The sequence below is a fragment of the Anabrus simplex genome, chromosome 8 (assembly GCF_040414725.1).
Source record: "Anabrus simplex isolate iqAnaSimp1 chromosome 8, ASM4041472v1, whole genome shotgun sequence".
Taxonomy (NCBI): domain Eukaryota; kingdom Metazoa; phylum Arthropoda; class Insecta; order Orthoptera; family Tettigoniidae; genus Anabrus; species Anabrus simplex.
This window is the reverse complement of record NC_090272.1, coordinates 13785897-13803413: the sequence shown is the minus strand read 5'-3', so window position 1 is coordinate 13803413 and position 17517 is coordinate 13785897. Positions and strand designations below refer to the sequence as shown.

General features: G+C 38.5%; 1 protein-coding gene across 2 annotated transcripts in view; it reads right to left on the bottom strand.

Moving 5' to 3' along the window:
• The window catches only part of LOC136879199 (tumor protein D52), a 147252-nt gene that overhangs the window by 14459 nt on the left and 115276 nt on the right, over positions 1 to 17517 (bottom strand). Inside the window, exon 4 of one of the 2 annotated variants that reach the window (XM_067152993.2) lies at positions 8373 to 8432. The exons of the other annotated variant lie outside the window; for it this stretch is intronic. Within the exon in view, the coding sequence (XP_067009094.1) occupies positions 8373 to 8432 (60 nt within the window). The remainder of the gene's footprint in view (positions 1 to 8372; positions 8433 to 17517) is intronic. 2 annotated transcript variants of the gene reach the window in all.

Genomic DNA, 17517 nt, shown 5'->3' with positions numbered 1-17517 from the left:
AGAACTACAGGCCCGTTAGTCTTCTTAGCCACCTCTATAAACTGAGCGTATGATTCTGAATAGAATAATGGCTGTAACTGACCCTCTGTTCATTACCGAGCAAGCAGGATTTCATCCTAAGAAAAGCTCAGTTCATAGAGGATGGGTATGAAACTCACCAGGTGACAGGGGTGGTCTTTGTGGATCTAACAGCTGCATACGACAATCACCGGTTAATCGATGTCAAGTTGTTCAATCTAATCAAGGAGTTCTACCTAACTAGACTTAACACACTCCTTCAAAACTGCAGGTTTCTTGTCGACCTCCAAGGTCAGTGCAGAAAAATGGTCTATCTCAGAGGAGAGTCTTGACTCCAGTTCTCTTCAACATCTATACCAACGACCAGTCATTGACCCCAAACATATGCAGATGATCAAGCCCTTCGTGCACAAGGCTCAAGCTTTGAATCCATGCAGAGAAATCTGGCAAGTGCCGTTAGTAATCTGTCAAGTTACTACAACCAGAACCAACTCGGACCCAATCCTTCTAAGACAAGCAATACAGGAGCTCATCGTGAGTTACATCTAGAATAGTCAGGCATCCAACTGCAGCACTGTCACACTCCAAAATACCTGGGAGTGACCCTGGATAGAGCTCTTATGATCAAAAGCCCATTGTACGAGTAATATTAAAATCTCAACATGAAACAATCTTTAGGAGGTAAGAGCGTGTAGATCTTCCATGATTAACCTCAGCCTACATGAAACCAGGGTATAAAAAAGTAATTTTTATTTAAAAAGTCAAAATCAATGCTTTATTTGATTTCAATTGGATTTTTGCTTCAATTTTACATTTTTGCTAATTTGAGACTGGTGTATGCTTTTTAAAAAAAAGATTTTTACGGCCTCATTGGACCTCGTTTATTTAGGTTTCCAGCCAAGTTTAAGTCTCCTTGCCCACATGTTCTCCATCCTCTTGATATGAGCATTTCTTCTGTCCTCTGACCAGGGTAGTTGTATCGCTGGTTTGGCCTCATCTTCACGTATCCTCCAATCCTGCATTTTTTGTTTGAAGATGCGTCTATCTAAAACATCTTGTTCAGTTATCCCGCTCAGCCTCAAATCATCAGCCACTTCTTGGTGCCATCTGGGTTTACCTTTGAGATTCCAAACTTGTGTTAGGATCTATTTTGTCAGGCATACGGAACACATGACGTCTGTTACATGTTTCTGTCAGCAGGGTCTCCACGACGTGGTCTGGCTCTTCAGTCTTGCCGGCTGACCACTTCTCTTGAGACTATGTTAGATGGAAATGAGTGAAGAGCCAGTGCTATTGGTTTTAACGTATTTAAAAAGTATTCAGCATTTGGCTTTATTGGAAGGTCACTTACCTTTCTCTTAATGCAGACTTAAATCTTGTCTATTTTCTTCACAAATCTTCATAAAAAGTGGTCAGCTTTTAAGGTAAGATTGAAGGCAGTCTGACAACATATTCCATCAAACTTTTTGAGACAGTATTAATGATTGCTCTCCTTCACTCCTGAATTTTGCTTTGGCAAAATTATTATTGCAGAAGTATTTCACAATTTCTACTAGATGTTTGAGGTGTCCTTGGTAAGATCCTGGGAGAGAATATTCAAAATATGAGAACAGCCATATCTTTGCGAGCACCATATTGCTTTCACTGTGTTGTCACTAACACACACAATGGACTCATTACACACATTTGATCATCCATCTATGCCTATGCAAACTGTAATTTCAAATATATCCTTGAAACACTTCTCTCTCTTCAATAACGGGTCCAGCTATTGCAGCAGATGGAGGAGTATAGTATATCCAGATCACAACTCTTGAGTCTTCTGAATTCTGAAAGGAATCCTTTGTAGCACAACAGAATTTTGCAACCTCTTTAAGGAGTCTGTTTTTCAATAGGTCGGACAACAAAGTGGATAATCTGACTTTGCTAAATTTTTATAGATGATTCCTCAGTGGACAGCTTATTTGTAAATAATGATCTCTTGTTTTGATGCTGAGGTGAAACTACTGGATCTGTATCTGAATTTTGGTGTTACCGTATTGTTCTAGAAATGCCAGAACAGAGCAAATATTACTGTTAAGTATGAAGTATTTCAGGATGAAGTTAGGCAACCACTGTCTCTTATGATGTGGAACACATGATGCAAGACCACAGTCAGCAATCAAGGCTACGAAACGTCACCTCATATCACCTGATTTCTAGTCAAATTTTACAAAGCGTAAAGTAATTAAGTTATGACAAAATGAATAACACCATCCTGTGCACCATCATCCAAACTACAACATATTCAAGGTTTATTAAAATCCAACCACGGACATAGCCCCCTGTGGGTGGGGGCTGTAGAATAAGACGAAAAGGGGCCCTAAGGCCTCAACTTTAGAGCGTGGTTTGGCGACCACGGGGATCTTAGATGAGTCGTGGCATTACTTCCACTTACCTGTGCCAGGCTCATCACTTTCATCTATACTATCCAACCTCCCTTGGTCAGCTCGTTTTTTCTGACCCCGATGCTATTAGTTTTCCGAGGGCTAGAGAGTCTACTTTTCACGCCCTTCGTGACCCTTGTCTTTCTTTGGCCGATATCTTCCTTTTTTCGAAGTGTCAGATCCCTTCCATTTTTCTCTCTGATTAGTGCTATATAGCACCACCACCACTACGGACACGAGTTATTCGACATAATATAAACTAATGCAGTTTATATGACATAGCACACCGGTCACGGCCTGGCATGCTCAAGGCAGCTTGAGGACAAGCTTGGCAGTCACAGCGAGAGGGCGTACGCCATGCTGCCTGCACTTCCCAAGTACTAGTCGGGGAACTGTACTTCTTGGTACAGACAGTAAGGAGCAACATTTGTCTGAGTGTGTGTACTTTTAGGAGCACACAAGAGCACTGTCAAGAAGCACTTTCCAGTGCTATTTCTCTCATTCCAGGCATTATTGTTTCAGGTACACGCATGATTAACAAGCTCAATCGTGCAGTGAAAACGAAGATGAAGATAAAATCAGGGGAAAAATTGCGAATTCTGAAGATGAAATTCAACTACCGGACTGGGAAAACAGTTTACCTAACTTAAGGTGACACAATCAATACTTTGGTCATTTTGATAAAAAAAAATAATTTTATGACTGAAAGGATTGAGTTTCTTCTTTCTTGTCAAAGTTATTCCATTGAATTTAAACAATTTATCACTTTCATAATAATGCTTTGTTTGCCAGAATCCAGCTGTAAGATCTGCCATATTTCTGAATGAATTTATAATGCCTGTTACGGACAAATATTTCAGTACTCAACTGTCACTGAGCAACACCGTCTGCTTGTATTGGTATTCCTGATGGTACTACAATAGTGCAGACAACTATAAGTTTTGTTATTTATTGTATGTTCAAGTTTTTTGCGAGTTCTGTTTACTTTTGTGAAGTACATGCAAGTAACGTGTTAGTTGCATATCAAGATACTGTTATTATTGAAAGACAGTGTGCTGTAATAATTGATAGCTTGTATCCAAGAGAAACAATACGCATAAACATAAATCAGTCTTAGCTAAGCGACAAATTGCTGAACTTTTGATAGGCAAGAGATGGGGATCAGCTACTACCGACAGGAGTCTCCATTGAAGAAACCAAGGACAAAAGGTCATGAAATGTTATCGGAATCAGATTGTTCTCATCAGAAAAGTGTTGCATCAACTTCAAGTCATGTAAGTTCTGCACCTATAGCCAACAATCATGACATGAAACACTACAATCCCCATAACTAACTCATGAAAAGTTGCATTGTGAAAAACAAAATACAGGTAAATCATTCAGTTCTTTGGAGAAGAAGAAGAAGGACACTTCCAGAGTTATCAGTATTCTTACAGAAGCTGCTAAGAAAGAAAAGGAAGAAAGAACATATGGTTCTGGTGTCTTAGGAAGAAAACTTCACTTGAACTTTGCTTTAATTTTCCCGCCAATGTAATTTTACATTTAAATCCCACTTTTCTCCCATACTATTCTGCCAAATGTAACAAAATTTGTATGGTATATGTATCACAGCTATATTAGGAAACTTGTGTATGGAATTTTTGATTGCAGATTTTTTCAAGTAGTAGGGATTTTTAAGTCTAAAATTTTAGAACATAATTACACAAACTTCAGTGTGATGTTCTGTCTCATTATAGGGTAACGTGACTGCCTCTTACCCGGAGGCCCTGGGTTCGATTCCCAGCCTGGTCAGAGATATCTGTCTGGAACTGAGGGCTGATTCGAGGTCCACTCAGCCTACTTGATTAGAATTGAGGAGCTATCCGATGGTGAGATAGCGGCCCCGGTCTAGAAAGCCAAGAATAACGGCAGAGAGGATTCGTCGTGCTGACAACACGACACCTCGTAATCTGGAGGCCCTCGGGCTGAGCAGCGGTCGCTTGGTTTGGTTTTTTAGTATATAAATTATGTACAGAAAAATCAATATGTAGTGCTTTTTAAAGAAGTATTATCTACCCGATTACAAATTTTCATTAACATGTTAATTAAATTCATGAAAAAATTGAATTAAAAGTTCCAATTTTTGGAAAACTATTAGCCCATTCAAGTACCATTTGTTGGAATAAATATGTGACATAGAATACCATTTTTAAAATGCAATTCCAGCAGCTATATACAGTGAACTGAAACACTTCTATTTACAACAAAGTAACAGGAAATGGGGTACCCTGGTCTCAGGTTTACGTTGAGAAGTCCTTAGCGGTATGAAATATTATGAAACAGTTCTCCACACGTAGGGCCACCGTGCATTCATGGCATTCAAAAGACTATTCCTTATGCAATCCACGGGCAGTGCACTTTGCATTTCCTTGATGGAATTTTTTTTTTATTGATGTTGGTGGTATTTTGGATGGAAAATGTCCCCACTGCTTCTCCTGAAGTCTTAGTGGTGTTTCCCCTGGGCTTGGACGTCTTCTAGTTGTGTAAGAGGGCAACACAACACTTGCCAACAGTGCTCAGCTACGTTGATTCTGAAGGTTGTAAACCCTGCTGCCTTCCTACCAGCGTTGAGAAGCTGATTAATAACACTCATTTAATAGGGTCATATCCAACATATAAAAATACAGTTTCTTCTACCCTTTTATGCATTTCCTCATCAACGGGAATGATGCTAGCTGCAGATCGTGAGAATCTACCCCACCCATTCCACAACTGCAGTAAGTGACAAGATTGGGTTTTAGCTTCTTTCTACCATCATGCCTTTTCACCTCCACATGAAGTATAGAAAGCATATGAACTGCCTTCTTGTCTGCCCATTTCACTGATAAAACCCCAATAGTGGACAAAAATGTAAGCTCGCCCCTTCTTAGTTTTGTGTCACTAAGTTCCTTAGGCATGAACTTCCTGTTTGGCCTTGCTGTTCCAAATGCAGCAGATGTCTAAAACGTGTGGGAGAAGTGTGCTAGTTGTCCATGTACAGAATTCTCCAACTCCATTACTACTTTCTCACTTGCAAGAAATTGGGACAGTTCCAGACACATCAACATCACTAACCTTCCCAGCATAAACCTTGAATTTCCAGCAGTAACCATTGTCTGATGAGCAAACCTTGTAGAATTTTATGTCAAATCTAGCTCTCTTTGATGTATTGTATTGTATGTAGAATAATCTACCTTTGAACTTCATTAAACTCTCATCGATGCAAACTTTTTCACCGGACATGTACACTATCTGAAACCTCTGTAAAAGTAATTCCATTACAGGTCTAACTTTCCTGAGTTTACCACCCTCTGTACTAGGAGAATCAATGGAGAAGGGGAGGAATTTATTGCTGGACTTGTATCCCTTGAACGGCATAGTTTCCCCAAATATTGGGGTCTCTATTACCCTGCGTTTGGACGAATTATCCTGTAATGAAGGCTTCCTATTCTGAGAAGTCAAAATACAAAGGGCATTCATTTTATCAGCAGTTCCCTGGTTACTTGCTCCCAAAACTGTTCAGTCAGGAATACATTCACTACTTCTAATTCACTAGGAGCTTCTAACCAAACTTGAATTACAGCATCAATTTCACCTATAACACTGCATTGTCTGGAGAATTACTTACGTGCTCCCATTGCCACTTATTTTCGTCTAAAATACAACAAGAAACAGCTGGTGATACATGCTGGCAAGCCTGACATCAACAGCATTCTTGCCAGTATTGTATGTTGGGTATTCAGCCCATAGGCTGGTTTGATCCTCTATAGCTCCACCAACAGCTGTCATAGATAGCCTAGGTGTCACTGAAGAGGCATACTAGGGAAATGAGGAGTAAGGTAGTTTCCCATTGCTTTCCTCACTGAGCCAGAAGTTGCTATTACATATCAGTATGCCAAGCCCACTGAAATGCATGCACCAAAAGACCCTATGAATGATATTTTCACACCGTTCATAACAAGGACTGGCTGCATAAGGAATGGTATTACTAGAATCGCTCATACCTCAGTCACTTTCATATTGTCAAAGCCAAGGAAGAGACAGACAGGTCAATGAAAGTAACAAATTTATTCTAGTCCATACCAGAAGACATAGTGCACTGTAAACACTACATCCTGCCAGCAAGTAAAAGAGTAGTCTTAGAAGACATGGCATAGCTCGGACGGAGAGATGCATCTGGTTAATTGTATATGAAAGAAATGTTTGTGATATCTCTACTTTTATAGAGGTGACATTCCCACAAAGTTTCGTGAAAATCCGTGCGCTAGGGAAAAATATCTGTTTATTTCAGGAGTGTCTCTCTAAGCGAGCGGAGTTTTGGCAAAGAATACTTAGTGTATCATTTAGCCGGATACATAGTGAGAAATATTACAAAAGTGACGCAATGTAAGTTATGCTTAAATTTCCTCCACGGCAAACCGACATAATATACTGTACCTGAAAGATTACGGGTCTACACTGGCTGGTACATCTTACATGTGCATCAGAAGTATTTATAATGTGCCGTTGTGGAAAATATCACGTGCCAAGTGTGTGCGGAAGGGGGAAATATATTTTTTGAGTGTTTTGATAGTTTAAACGTTATTAAAGTGAAGCCGTCACAATTGGGATGCTACTTAAACTTGTATTTCACTACTCAAAGTGTCAATTCTTCTTCTGCACAAAGGAGATACAAAGAGAGCTGGTTACTTCCAAGACAGCTAAATCAGCTCTAAAATATTCCAAAGTGCCCAGTTGCTGAAATCTTTAAACATGAGTTGCATCCATCAGTTTTATGTAGACAGAAGCAATGGTAGTACTGTACATTCCTCTGTTAAATGCACGCTGCGACTCCGGTGTTGCCAGTGCCATCAGTGCGGTGGTCCACGGTAACTCCGAGAGTGTACACTTCCCCTTCTACGCACCATGCTTTTACTTTGTAGCATCTGTTAAGAAGAACGCCACAGGTGCGCTGGAGCATGGTACAAGAGAACAGCAATTAAGGAATAGTTTACTTCCTCCAATACTTCAGAAACAAGAAGGAAAAAATTGGTACAGCAGTCAGGAGCAAGTACTGAATACTGATCACTACATTTGATAGGACATTCAATGTGTCATCAGCACCTAGTTTTTTTTTTAAATCAGCTCTACCAACTCATTTTCTTAAGATCCTTCAAAGTCTTTTAAAGCAGCCTAAAATCTGAACAAAAGTAATTTACACCATTCAACTGACAAGAAGACTTTAAAGGTGACCAGAAAGTTCCATCTCAAGTGGTACTAGGAAGGGAGCATTGGACATTCCTGCACAATAAGCAATGTGTTCACACAGACACCTCTAAACAAACTTGTTAATCACCAACAGCACATTACAGTGTATCTCCTGCATCAGATATAGAGAGAACAGAAATACCCAACAACTTTTAGTAATGAGTGCACTTGAACAGTCATATTTTCAGACAACATTCTGAACAAAAATAAATTATATCTCATCATCTAACAAGCAATCAAAATTGTTAAAAGAGAAATGAAAATAATTTGAATGACAGCACTTCATAAAAATATTCATTTAACATTGCAAAATGGTACTAACCCTACACTATGGAGGCAGATACAGTAATTAGCAGTTTAACACCCGTTCTCTTTCATAAAATTTCTTACAATGAGGTGCACTATTTTGTTGTGATAAGAGAACCGAGCGGAGTGGCACTACAGCTACTGGGAGATGAGTGGTTCAAACTCCACTGTCTGTTCACTTCCAGGCAAATGCTGGGACAGTTTCTATTCAGAGGCCACAGGCTGTAGAAACATGTGATATAATTTCATCTCGCCTCATCCCCAACCCGCATCAGGAGTGTAGACATACAGGAAAACAGCGACAAGCACAGAGGGTAAGTTCTACTAACAAGCTACTTATATTAAGTTAATACTTACAGTGGAGCTTCTGCCACAGCCTTCCCAATCTGGCCTATCTTCTCTTCAACATTGTGATAACTAGTAAATGTGAAACAAAACATCCACCATATAAAAAAAACAAAAGAATGAGGCAATGCAGACAGAATAAATTATAAAAGCAAACTGCTCATAATCAATTTTAAACATTAGACAAATTAGCACAAGCAGAATGTACAGCTTTAAGCTACCAGCACACCACAACCAACGAACAGTATTCAGAAAGGGACTTTGCTGCAAATAGTGTACAATTGCATACACTGAAAACATTTCAGGTACAAGGGCAGATCCAATGAATACCGAACATCCTCGATTATTCTACTGGTCATTTCCCACCTACCTGAAAAAAAAAACACCAGTCTTAGCCGCTATTGCCGCTTCTACTTGAAGTACGTGCCCGTACCAGCATAATCTTTTTAGTGATTGGTGTCACTAATATCATCTGTGAACTTCAACATTTGTGGCATGATCGTGAAGTGTGAGGCTAAATGTCCAAGAGGACTTACCTAGTTATACAATAACCACCACCACCACCTGAGCATCTTCGTTTCTATGACAGGAAGTAGTTCCACTTTGACACACTACTGGCCAGACTACAGAATTCGAGCCTGTCTGGAATCTTTCTGTGCCCAAGTATACCAAGCCTGGCACTGCTCAAGAGGTTAGAGAGTTTAGCAGTACGAGTTCTGTCGGCAGCAATTGTCACTGTTAAGTCAACACTAGAGATCTGCACAAACCACCAAGTTCATTCACTCACGCTCATTTCACCCTTATACCGCTGAACTTATCTTAATCGACCTATAGCAGATGGGCTAGCAGCATTCAATCTGACGCACTTCCAGACAGTATTAATGAAGTTACGATGAAAAACTCTAAAGGATCAAAGAAAGGCTGCCTACAAAATATTGAACACATGAAAATATTATAAAATAAGCACAGGGATTTAAATGAAATAATTACAAACTTAACACCTGTCACACTGGTAGACATTCACCATTCTTTATTTTAAAAACAGAATGAATCAAGAGAACATCATTTACTCTACGTACACTAAGCAAGCTCCTTTTGTCACTAATCAGATTACCAGCTGAACTGAAATTTCCTTCACTTGCTGCGTTGAAGGCTGTTATGGAAAATAACAGAGCAAGTCTTGGATGTTCTGTGCTGTTATTTTCCCACTATTCAAAGGAATCATCATCAGAGGGGTGATCTATTAATAAATATCAACTTCATTATTTTAAGAGAGTTTCTCAGTCATATCATGCCAATCCAAAAAAAAGAAATTGTACGAGTATTAGTAGGCGAGTATTCAGAACAAAGGCGCCGTATAGTGAAGAACACTTCATCTCTCTTCTGGACTTAAAAAGTTTAATTTTATGAAACCCACTACAGGAAACCGATTCTTCAAGCTAACATCAACATCAAGTGGAAGAACTACAAAATGTTGCAGCCAAAACAAGGTTAAGAATTTCCTTTTTTTTTTAAAACCAGCATTCATAAATTAAAATACCTGGGAGAAATTCTCATTCCCATTGGAGATAAGGGTGAGGAGGATGGAGATAGCCTACACCTACAAGTTCCATCTCCACAGACGCCAAATTAAAACACTAGTGCACATTGGTCAGAACAGAGAAACACTAACAAGGATGGCAGACTGACCTTGAAGAAAGATAAAGGAAGTTCCTTAGAAAAATCTTGCGCGTCGCAAAATGATCTGACATACCTGCCAACTTTACAAAACCAAAAATCAGGAAATTTTGATATGAAAATCAGGAGATACAATTGGTCAAAAGTGCTTATTCTACATGTCTTGCACAATACAATACTATGATATATTTATAACACTTATTGTCTCAAAGCCCGACTGTTGCTATAATGAGGCTACAAGCCTGAAAATGACACCTCTATTGCCTCTCACGAAGAATGCGAGTGACATGATCGGTCTCTGATAAGCCTACCTGTTCAATACAATACAATATGATCCACTATTTCATATGGTCAAATGTTTTTTATACATAATACATAATTTAATACAGGTGGACTTATAATATTGTAATAATACTTGAGACATACGTCAACTTCAATACGGAACCAAAATGAGAATAGTTACTTGTAACTCTGATAAGCCTTCCGAAAATAGTATGAACTCATGCTCCACACGTAAGCATCGGCCATGCACTTAAATGCCATTACTTAGCAAATACATAGATTAATATATTACATCAAGCGCCCGCACAATTATGCAAAGCGCAATGCCATTTGTATCAAATAACTAGCTGTTGTACCCGTGCTTCACTACGGAATTCTGAGAAAGACTGTCCTTATAGTTTTACCAACTGAAATCAACATAGGTCGTTACAATGATGTCAGTACGAATGTCACGAATAAAAGTAATGATGTCATATGAAATATTCAATAAAATGAAAAACAACACATTTTCTCACTTTTAAAGAAAAGTACTACAGTGTCGATCTAACAGTTCAAAGTTCCAGAGCTAGAATAACCAGGCAGCAGACAGCCGCTAACATTCCTGTGTCATTATTCCATTTAACATGATGCTTGTTGTTTAAAGGGACCTAACATCTAGGTTATCGGCCCCTAATGGTAAAAATGCGACGAAATGTAATGACAATTTAAAAGTCCAAAATCATCCACTGACCAGAATTCAAAACGTGGTGTTCCTCACATAGTGGCTACTAATCATAGGCAAGGCAGACCCATGGTGTCGCTCATAGTAGGCCTAGTACTAATCACAGGTACTGTAAAACTCACCCCGATTCACACGCTGTTGCTACTAATCACAAATCTATTGTGTACCTAACATAGTGGTACTACGCGCAAGTAAAAGCAACTCAGCGTGGTGGTACTAATTATAAGTAGTCTCATGGTTCCAATTCAAACATCCCTAGTGTGATTTCTACAATATCAGTCAGTCATAGCATATCATCCCATAACTTGTGTGAAATAGTTTCAGAATAGAATGAAGTAGGAAGTTAGGGGAAATGTAGGATATCGTATTTAACAAATATACGTTACCTGTTGCCATAAATGAGTGAGGTAAGGTTAGATATGGATACACAGATACACTGAAGACATGTTGATATTGAAAAAGTAAATATTGATCCAGATTTATTTATTTTAGAGGTGAAGAGAATTTTTGCATCAATGTGGGTTAGATGAATATTGAAATATGTTACGTTAGATATGAAGTGAAATATGAGAATAGAGATACGAGATGATGCTATATGAAGATAGGAAGGAAAGAATTGAGAAAAGATGTTAATATCATTTATAATTAGTTACAATAGTACATAGGTTAGAGTTAAGGTAGCCCAATTCATGATAACCGATATCACTATTGAACGTTTGGTGGAGACGTCCAACATACCCAGTATATATGTTTTCTAAACGAAGATGGCGACTATGGCCAGTCGCGTGTAAACTTGCTCCGCACTTACCTGCCTAATTATCAAGATAACTAGCAGCTGGGATTCCTTGAGTGTGCTCAACCATCATCACTAAGTTCACGTTTTAATTTAAAACGGTCAAAATCACAAGGACGTCTAGAAGAGGTTGACAGAATACGAGAACCGTATGGCTGAATTTCAAGCTCGCTTGGAGAAAGCCATGACGGCCTCCGACCGCAGTGCCGCCAACCCCCCCCCCCGGAGCTGCTTACCAGCCTAAGCTTCGACTTTAAGAACTTCCGAGACTCCATGGGTGCTGAGATAGCCGACATGAAGCAGGCCATTGCGGAGATCCATCAGAGGATGGATAAACAAGAGGAGATGGCTGATGAAGCAGCCCAGTATAGTAGGCAAAATTGCCTACTGATACACGGGGTTAAGGAATCACCTGAGGAAGACACCTATGCGGCTGTCATAGACGTCATTGAAAACAGACTTTGGCATGGACAGTATCAACAGTATGGACAGCGTAGGACGACTGCCAACGTAGTGGCCACTCTGACCAAGCTTAGCCTATACGACAAACATGCTCCCAAACGACAAGTGTTAAAAGGTTAAATGACGAAATTAAGAATTTGATGGCTTGCCGTGATTCATGGTTCCGACGGTATAAACGTATTACATGTAATAAATATCATTTTTGGTCCGTATTGATGATATTTGATTGAAATAATAACTTTGATTATATACGATTTTTCGCCATCGTCTAATTATAACCGCCAGACCATCAACTTTAGTTTTATGCAATCTTACTACTTGTTGTATAACAATCTGTTGTTTTATCCATTGTACTTATTTTAGCAGCCTTCTAAGTTAATTTTGTCAATACTTCCACTATTATATCTCATCACATTGTATTTTCAAACCATCATTGTTATTTTTAATGTTATTTTACTGCAAATCTCTTCAAGATTTTAAAATTTATTTCATTACTAAATGTTATTTAGACGCTTATTTTTAATTTAAGGTTAAGACTATGGCTGATGATGCCTTCAGGGAAGGCGAAACATGTACCACTATTAGCTAACAAATCTATGTAAATCATCCAAGACAATTTTGTATTGATTAGGTGGTCTAATAAATAACTTAATGTTATTATTTCAAGGTATAAACGTACCTGTAATGAATCCGGTTTTGAAAACTATCGGGTACTCGGGAACAGAATTAAGCAAGAAATCAGAAATGTAAGTACTTAAACGGTCTTTCAGGTATACTGAATGCAAGGAATTCCTGGAAAGAACTACGCTCACTTGGTATTGTAGAAGGCCAACAACAGCAACGAGAACCAACTGTTCACCTAGACGAGCTTATTACATATTTCTATGGAGAACGAATCGCGTTTGCACCAATCAATCAGGCAGAATTAAATACAAATCAATCAGCCATCCATCCATTTAACCGTCCTCAATTTTTTTTCCAAGAGGTCACTAGCAACCAAATTTAAAAAGTACTATACTATATTAAATCTAAAGCAGTAGGAGTAGATGACATCCCTATGCATTTCATACATAATAAGCGCTATCCTCCCGATTATCACACATGTATTCAATTACTGTCTCAGAAATGGAACTTTCCCTGCACTCTGGAAACAAGCTAATGTCATCCCAATGCTCAAGATAAACGAACCTAAACTGACCTCCGACTATCGCCCAGTTTCTATTCTTCCAGCGCTTCCTAATGCTTTGGAAAGACTGGTGTATGATCAAGTACCGAAATACTTAAATAACTAATTCTCTCCTTGACCCATTACTATCAGGCTTTAAGAAAGGGTACAGCACTGCCACGGCTCTCCTTTAAAATGACAGAAGACATCAACAACGACAAGTTACAGTACTAACGTTACTGAATTTCAGTGGTGCATTTGACACAATAGACTTACAGTTACTAATTAAGAAAATGGAATCTTACTTGTATGACCCTTCAGTACTGGAGTTTTTAAAGTCATATTTGAAAGATTGGAGGCAGCGGGTGATAACTTGCAAAAGAAATTCAGAATGGCGTACAAGAAAAGTGGGCATGCCACAAGGCAGTATTTGAGGACCGTTGCTTTTCACATTTTATGTATATCAATGACATTTCATCTCTAAAAACGTGTAATTATGACCTATATGCCAATGATCTCCAAATATATTACCATTGCAGTTTAAGCGAATTACTAAATGCAGTAAAATGCATAAATGATGACATGAAATAACTCAGTGAATATGCTCTCCCAGACTTCTCATAAATCCATCAAAATCGCAAGCTATCATTGTCTGTTCCCAGAAGATCCTACACAAGTTCGATTCGATCATTCCTCCTCTACAAATAAATAATAGCACAATCCCGTACAGTAAAACGGTGAGAAATCTTGGGGGTGACTATGACAAACTCTAAATTGGACAGAACATATCAAAAATGTAGGTCAGAAGGTGTTTGCAACTCTACACCCACTGAAATAAAGACATTAAACCACTAAATATGTGGCAAAAACTAACACAGACCCTAATTCTTCGTATCCTTGACTACTGTGATGTAATCTTGGTAGACGCTACTAAAGAACAAACGAGGAAACTGCAGCGTATTATGAATTGTTGCCTTATATTCATTTTTAACCTAAGGTATGATATGCATATTACTCCTTACTATCAAGCACAGAACTGGTTAAAACCTGATAAGAGACGTGAATGTCATACTTGTCTTAATACACAAACTTCTGCATAGTAACTCCCCCAGTATATTTCATCTAAACTTCACTTCCTCTCTTCCTTCCATAACCGTAACACTCGCTCGGGCTCTACTCTAGCTATTCCTCTTCACCACTCTTCTGTGTATAATTCTTTTATTGTAACTGGTTCCAGGCTTTGGAATTACCTGCCAGTAAGTGTCAGGGGCATTGACTCTTTCCTCAAATTTAAAATAACTTGCCGAGACTTCCCGTTGAGAGTTACCGATTGAAGTGTGTATATGTGCTTGTGATTGGTAATTGAAAAATTAAAAATGGTTCTGTTAATTTTATATAATGTAAACTTAAGGGTAGTTGATAAGTGTGTAAATTGCAAGTGTGTGTGCGCAAGTGTCTGTGTGAGAGAAAAGAGGACTGAATTAACGAGCTAATAAGCTGCATATTGTGTGGGTGTGTAACTTGAGCTTAATTAGAAAATAGTATAAGCAGTACAATTAGTGCAATTAGTAATAGGCAGCTTCAATATTATGTTTAATTGTGGTACAGTGTAAGAGGGCCGGGTGCCCTAACTTCGCCACATGAAAGAAGCCATAATAAATAAATAAATAAATAAATAAATAAATAAATAAATAAATAAATAAATAAATAAATAAATAAATAAATGCATACTTGCAAATCTGCATCATCTGGAATACACGTTAAAAAAAAAAAAAAACTTCGATCTTTACCCCGAGATGCCTACCGACCCTGGCTGGAGTTTTCTTCGACGCCAATCATCTTGGAGGTGGGAGAAGGCGCACATCCAAATAATCGTTGAAATATTACACATTTAACTGTGAGAAGATCAGACATTTCACTACCTGACATTTTTAAAACATCTACCCAGTAGTAGTAGTAGTAGTAGTAGTAGTAGTAGTAGTAGTAGTAGTAGTAGTAGTATTATGCAGTGCCTTGAGACAAAGTGGACATACTGCAGTAGGTATTAACAAGGTTTACCAGCCAAACAAACCTGTATCATTAAAAAAAAAAAGATGTACTCACACAGGCGATTCTGTCACAGCCTTTCCAATCGGGCCGAGCATCTCTTCAACTAGCAAAGTGAACAAGGAATAGTTGGCCCCTTGACAGGAAAGTAAGAATGACATTAAGAAAAATCAAATCTTTCTGAAATCTCGGCAAGTAAGCAGCTAAGGTTATGTAATTTACAGTCTCTACTGTGTTGCTAGAGGGAAGTTTAAAAACCACCATTTAATACAGGCCTGGCCTTACACGAAGTCCAGCGAAGCACCAGCAGTTTTGTCACCTTCCCAGCTCATCAAATTTCAAAAGAGGTTTTGAGAACTGAAGGGCTCAAGAATGACAGATTTATTTATCAGATCTTTCTTGCTTTTGGCTACATGGTCCGCATTTTCGAGCTTGAGCCGACATATCTTCAGTACAAGAATATTTCTGCAATCCCTTGCATAACTTTTATAAACTACTTCCTCGAATGTACAGGAAAGCTGAAAAATGTTCTTTCAATGTTTAGTTCCACATCTTTTTCTGTTATGAAACTAACCAGGTCTCTGCAACATGCAGTTGACGGTATACAAATCTTCGGTATCGTTTTCTTCCTGTGTGCACTTGCCACAGTTCTCGTCGACATTTGAATGCGATGTTTAAGTTGATTAGTAATACCTGTCGATTGTTGTTCTGTAAATCAAATTAGAAATGAAAGAAGAGATGTTTTTGTAACAAATACATAAATAACACGGCCAACAGCAGTTAACTCATTAGAAATAAAGGCTGAAGTAAACGATAGTTTAATTTTACTACATACTGAAATTTTGCAAGTTGCTTTAGGTCGCACGAACACAGATAGGTCTCATGGTGATGATGGGACAGGAAAAGGCTACAAGTGGGAAGGAAGCAGCCATGGCTTTATTTAAGGTACAGCCCCAGCATTCACCTGGTGTGGAAATGGGAAACCACGGAAAACCATCTTCAGGGCTGCCGATAGTGGGACTCGAACCTCTCCTGAACATCTCCTGAATACTGGATAATAGCTGCACTTAAGCGACTGCAGCTATTGAGCTTGGTCATACTGAAATTAAATAAGAATGTGATACACCTCAAGATATGGCAGAATACGTCACTGATTTCAGAGGATAGTTTATATTTTCCCGTGTCTAATTAAATTTCACAAAGGCTATTCCCATGTAAATTTGTAGAGAGGAGGTTATTTCTCTACGTGCGCTTGAAATATGTTTCCATGATACATATAATGGTTAGGTTAGGTGACTGAAGAAGAAAACTGAAACGTTTGCCACAGAGGCGAACTCTGTGAACGCTATCACGTACTTAAGTGTAAACTGAGAATAGAATCCTTAACAAAATTTTGTACAGACGACTGCTCATAAGAATTATTATCATTATTATTTTCCATGCACATTTGTGCGCAATAAAACATTTATTATAATTATTTTCAGAATGAAATTAAACAAAACTACAAATAATAATTAGCCACACTATGTAATCGGAGTTCAAAAAATTGGACGTGGCAACACCGCAAAACAAATGAAATACGAAATAGCTCGGCCTGTTGGATAATACTTCAATAGTGGGATTGACCTGGCCGTGACTGTCTACAAATGAAATACGAAATTGCCGTGACTGTCGGAGAAGGAGAAGAAGATAATATTGTAATCACGCGAAGTAAACATGGAAGGAACTTCACACAGAAAGAAAAAGGTGATCTGGTGGATATTGTACTATCAAGGTACAAACATATAATAGAAAATAAAAGAACCTATATGGTGACATCATAGTTGAAAGAGAAAGCCGTTGACTTGTCAATGTTAAAGAGCTCTCCAACAACCATTTGAAAACTTACTGTAGCATAAAACCTAAGAGTTGTTAGGAACATACACATGGGTGACAGGGGATAATTTATTTGACTAGGTTTTTGTAGTGTGTCCCTTAACTTTAGTTCCAGTCGTTCCACAAAATCTTTCGA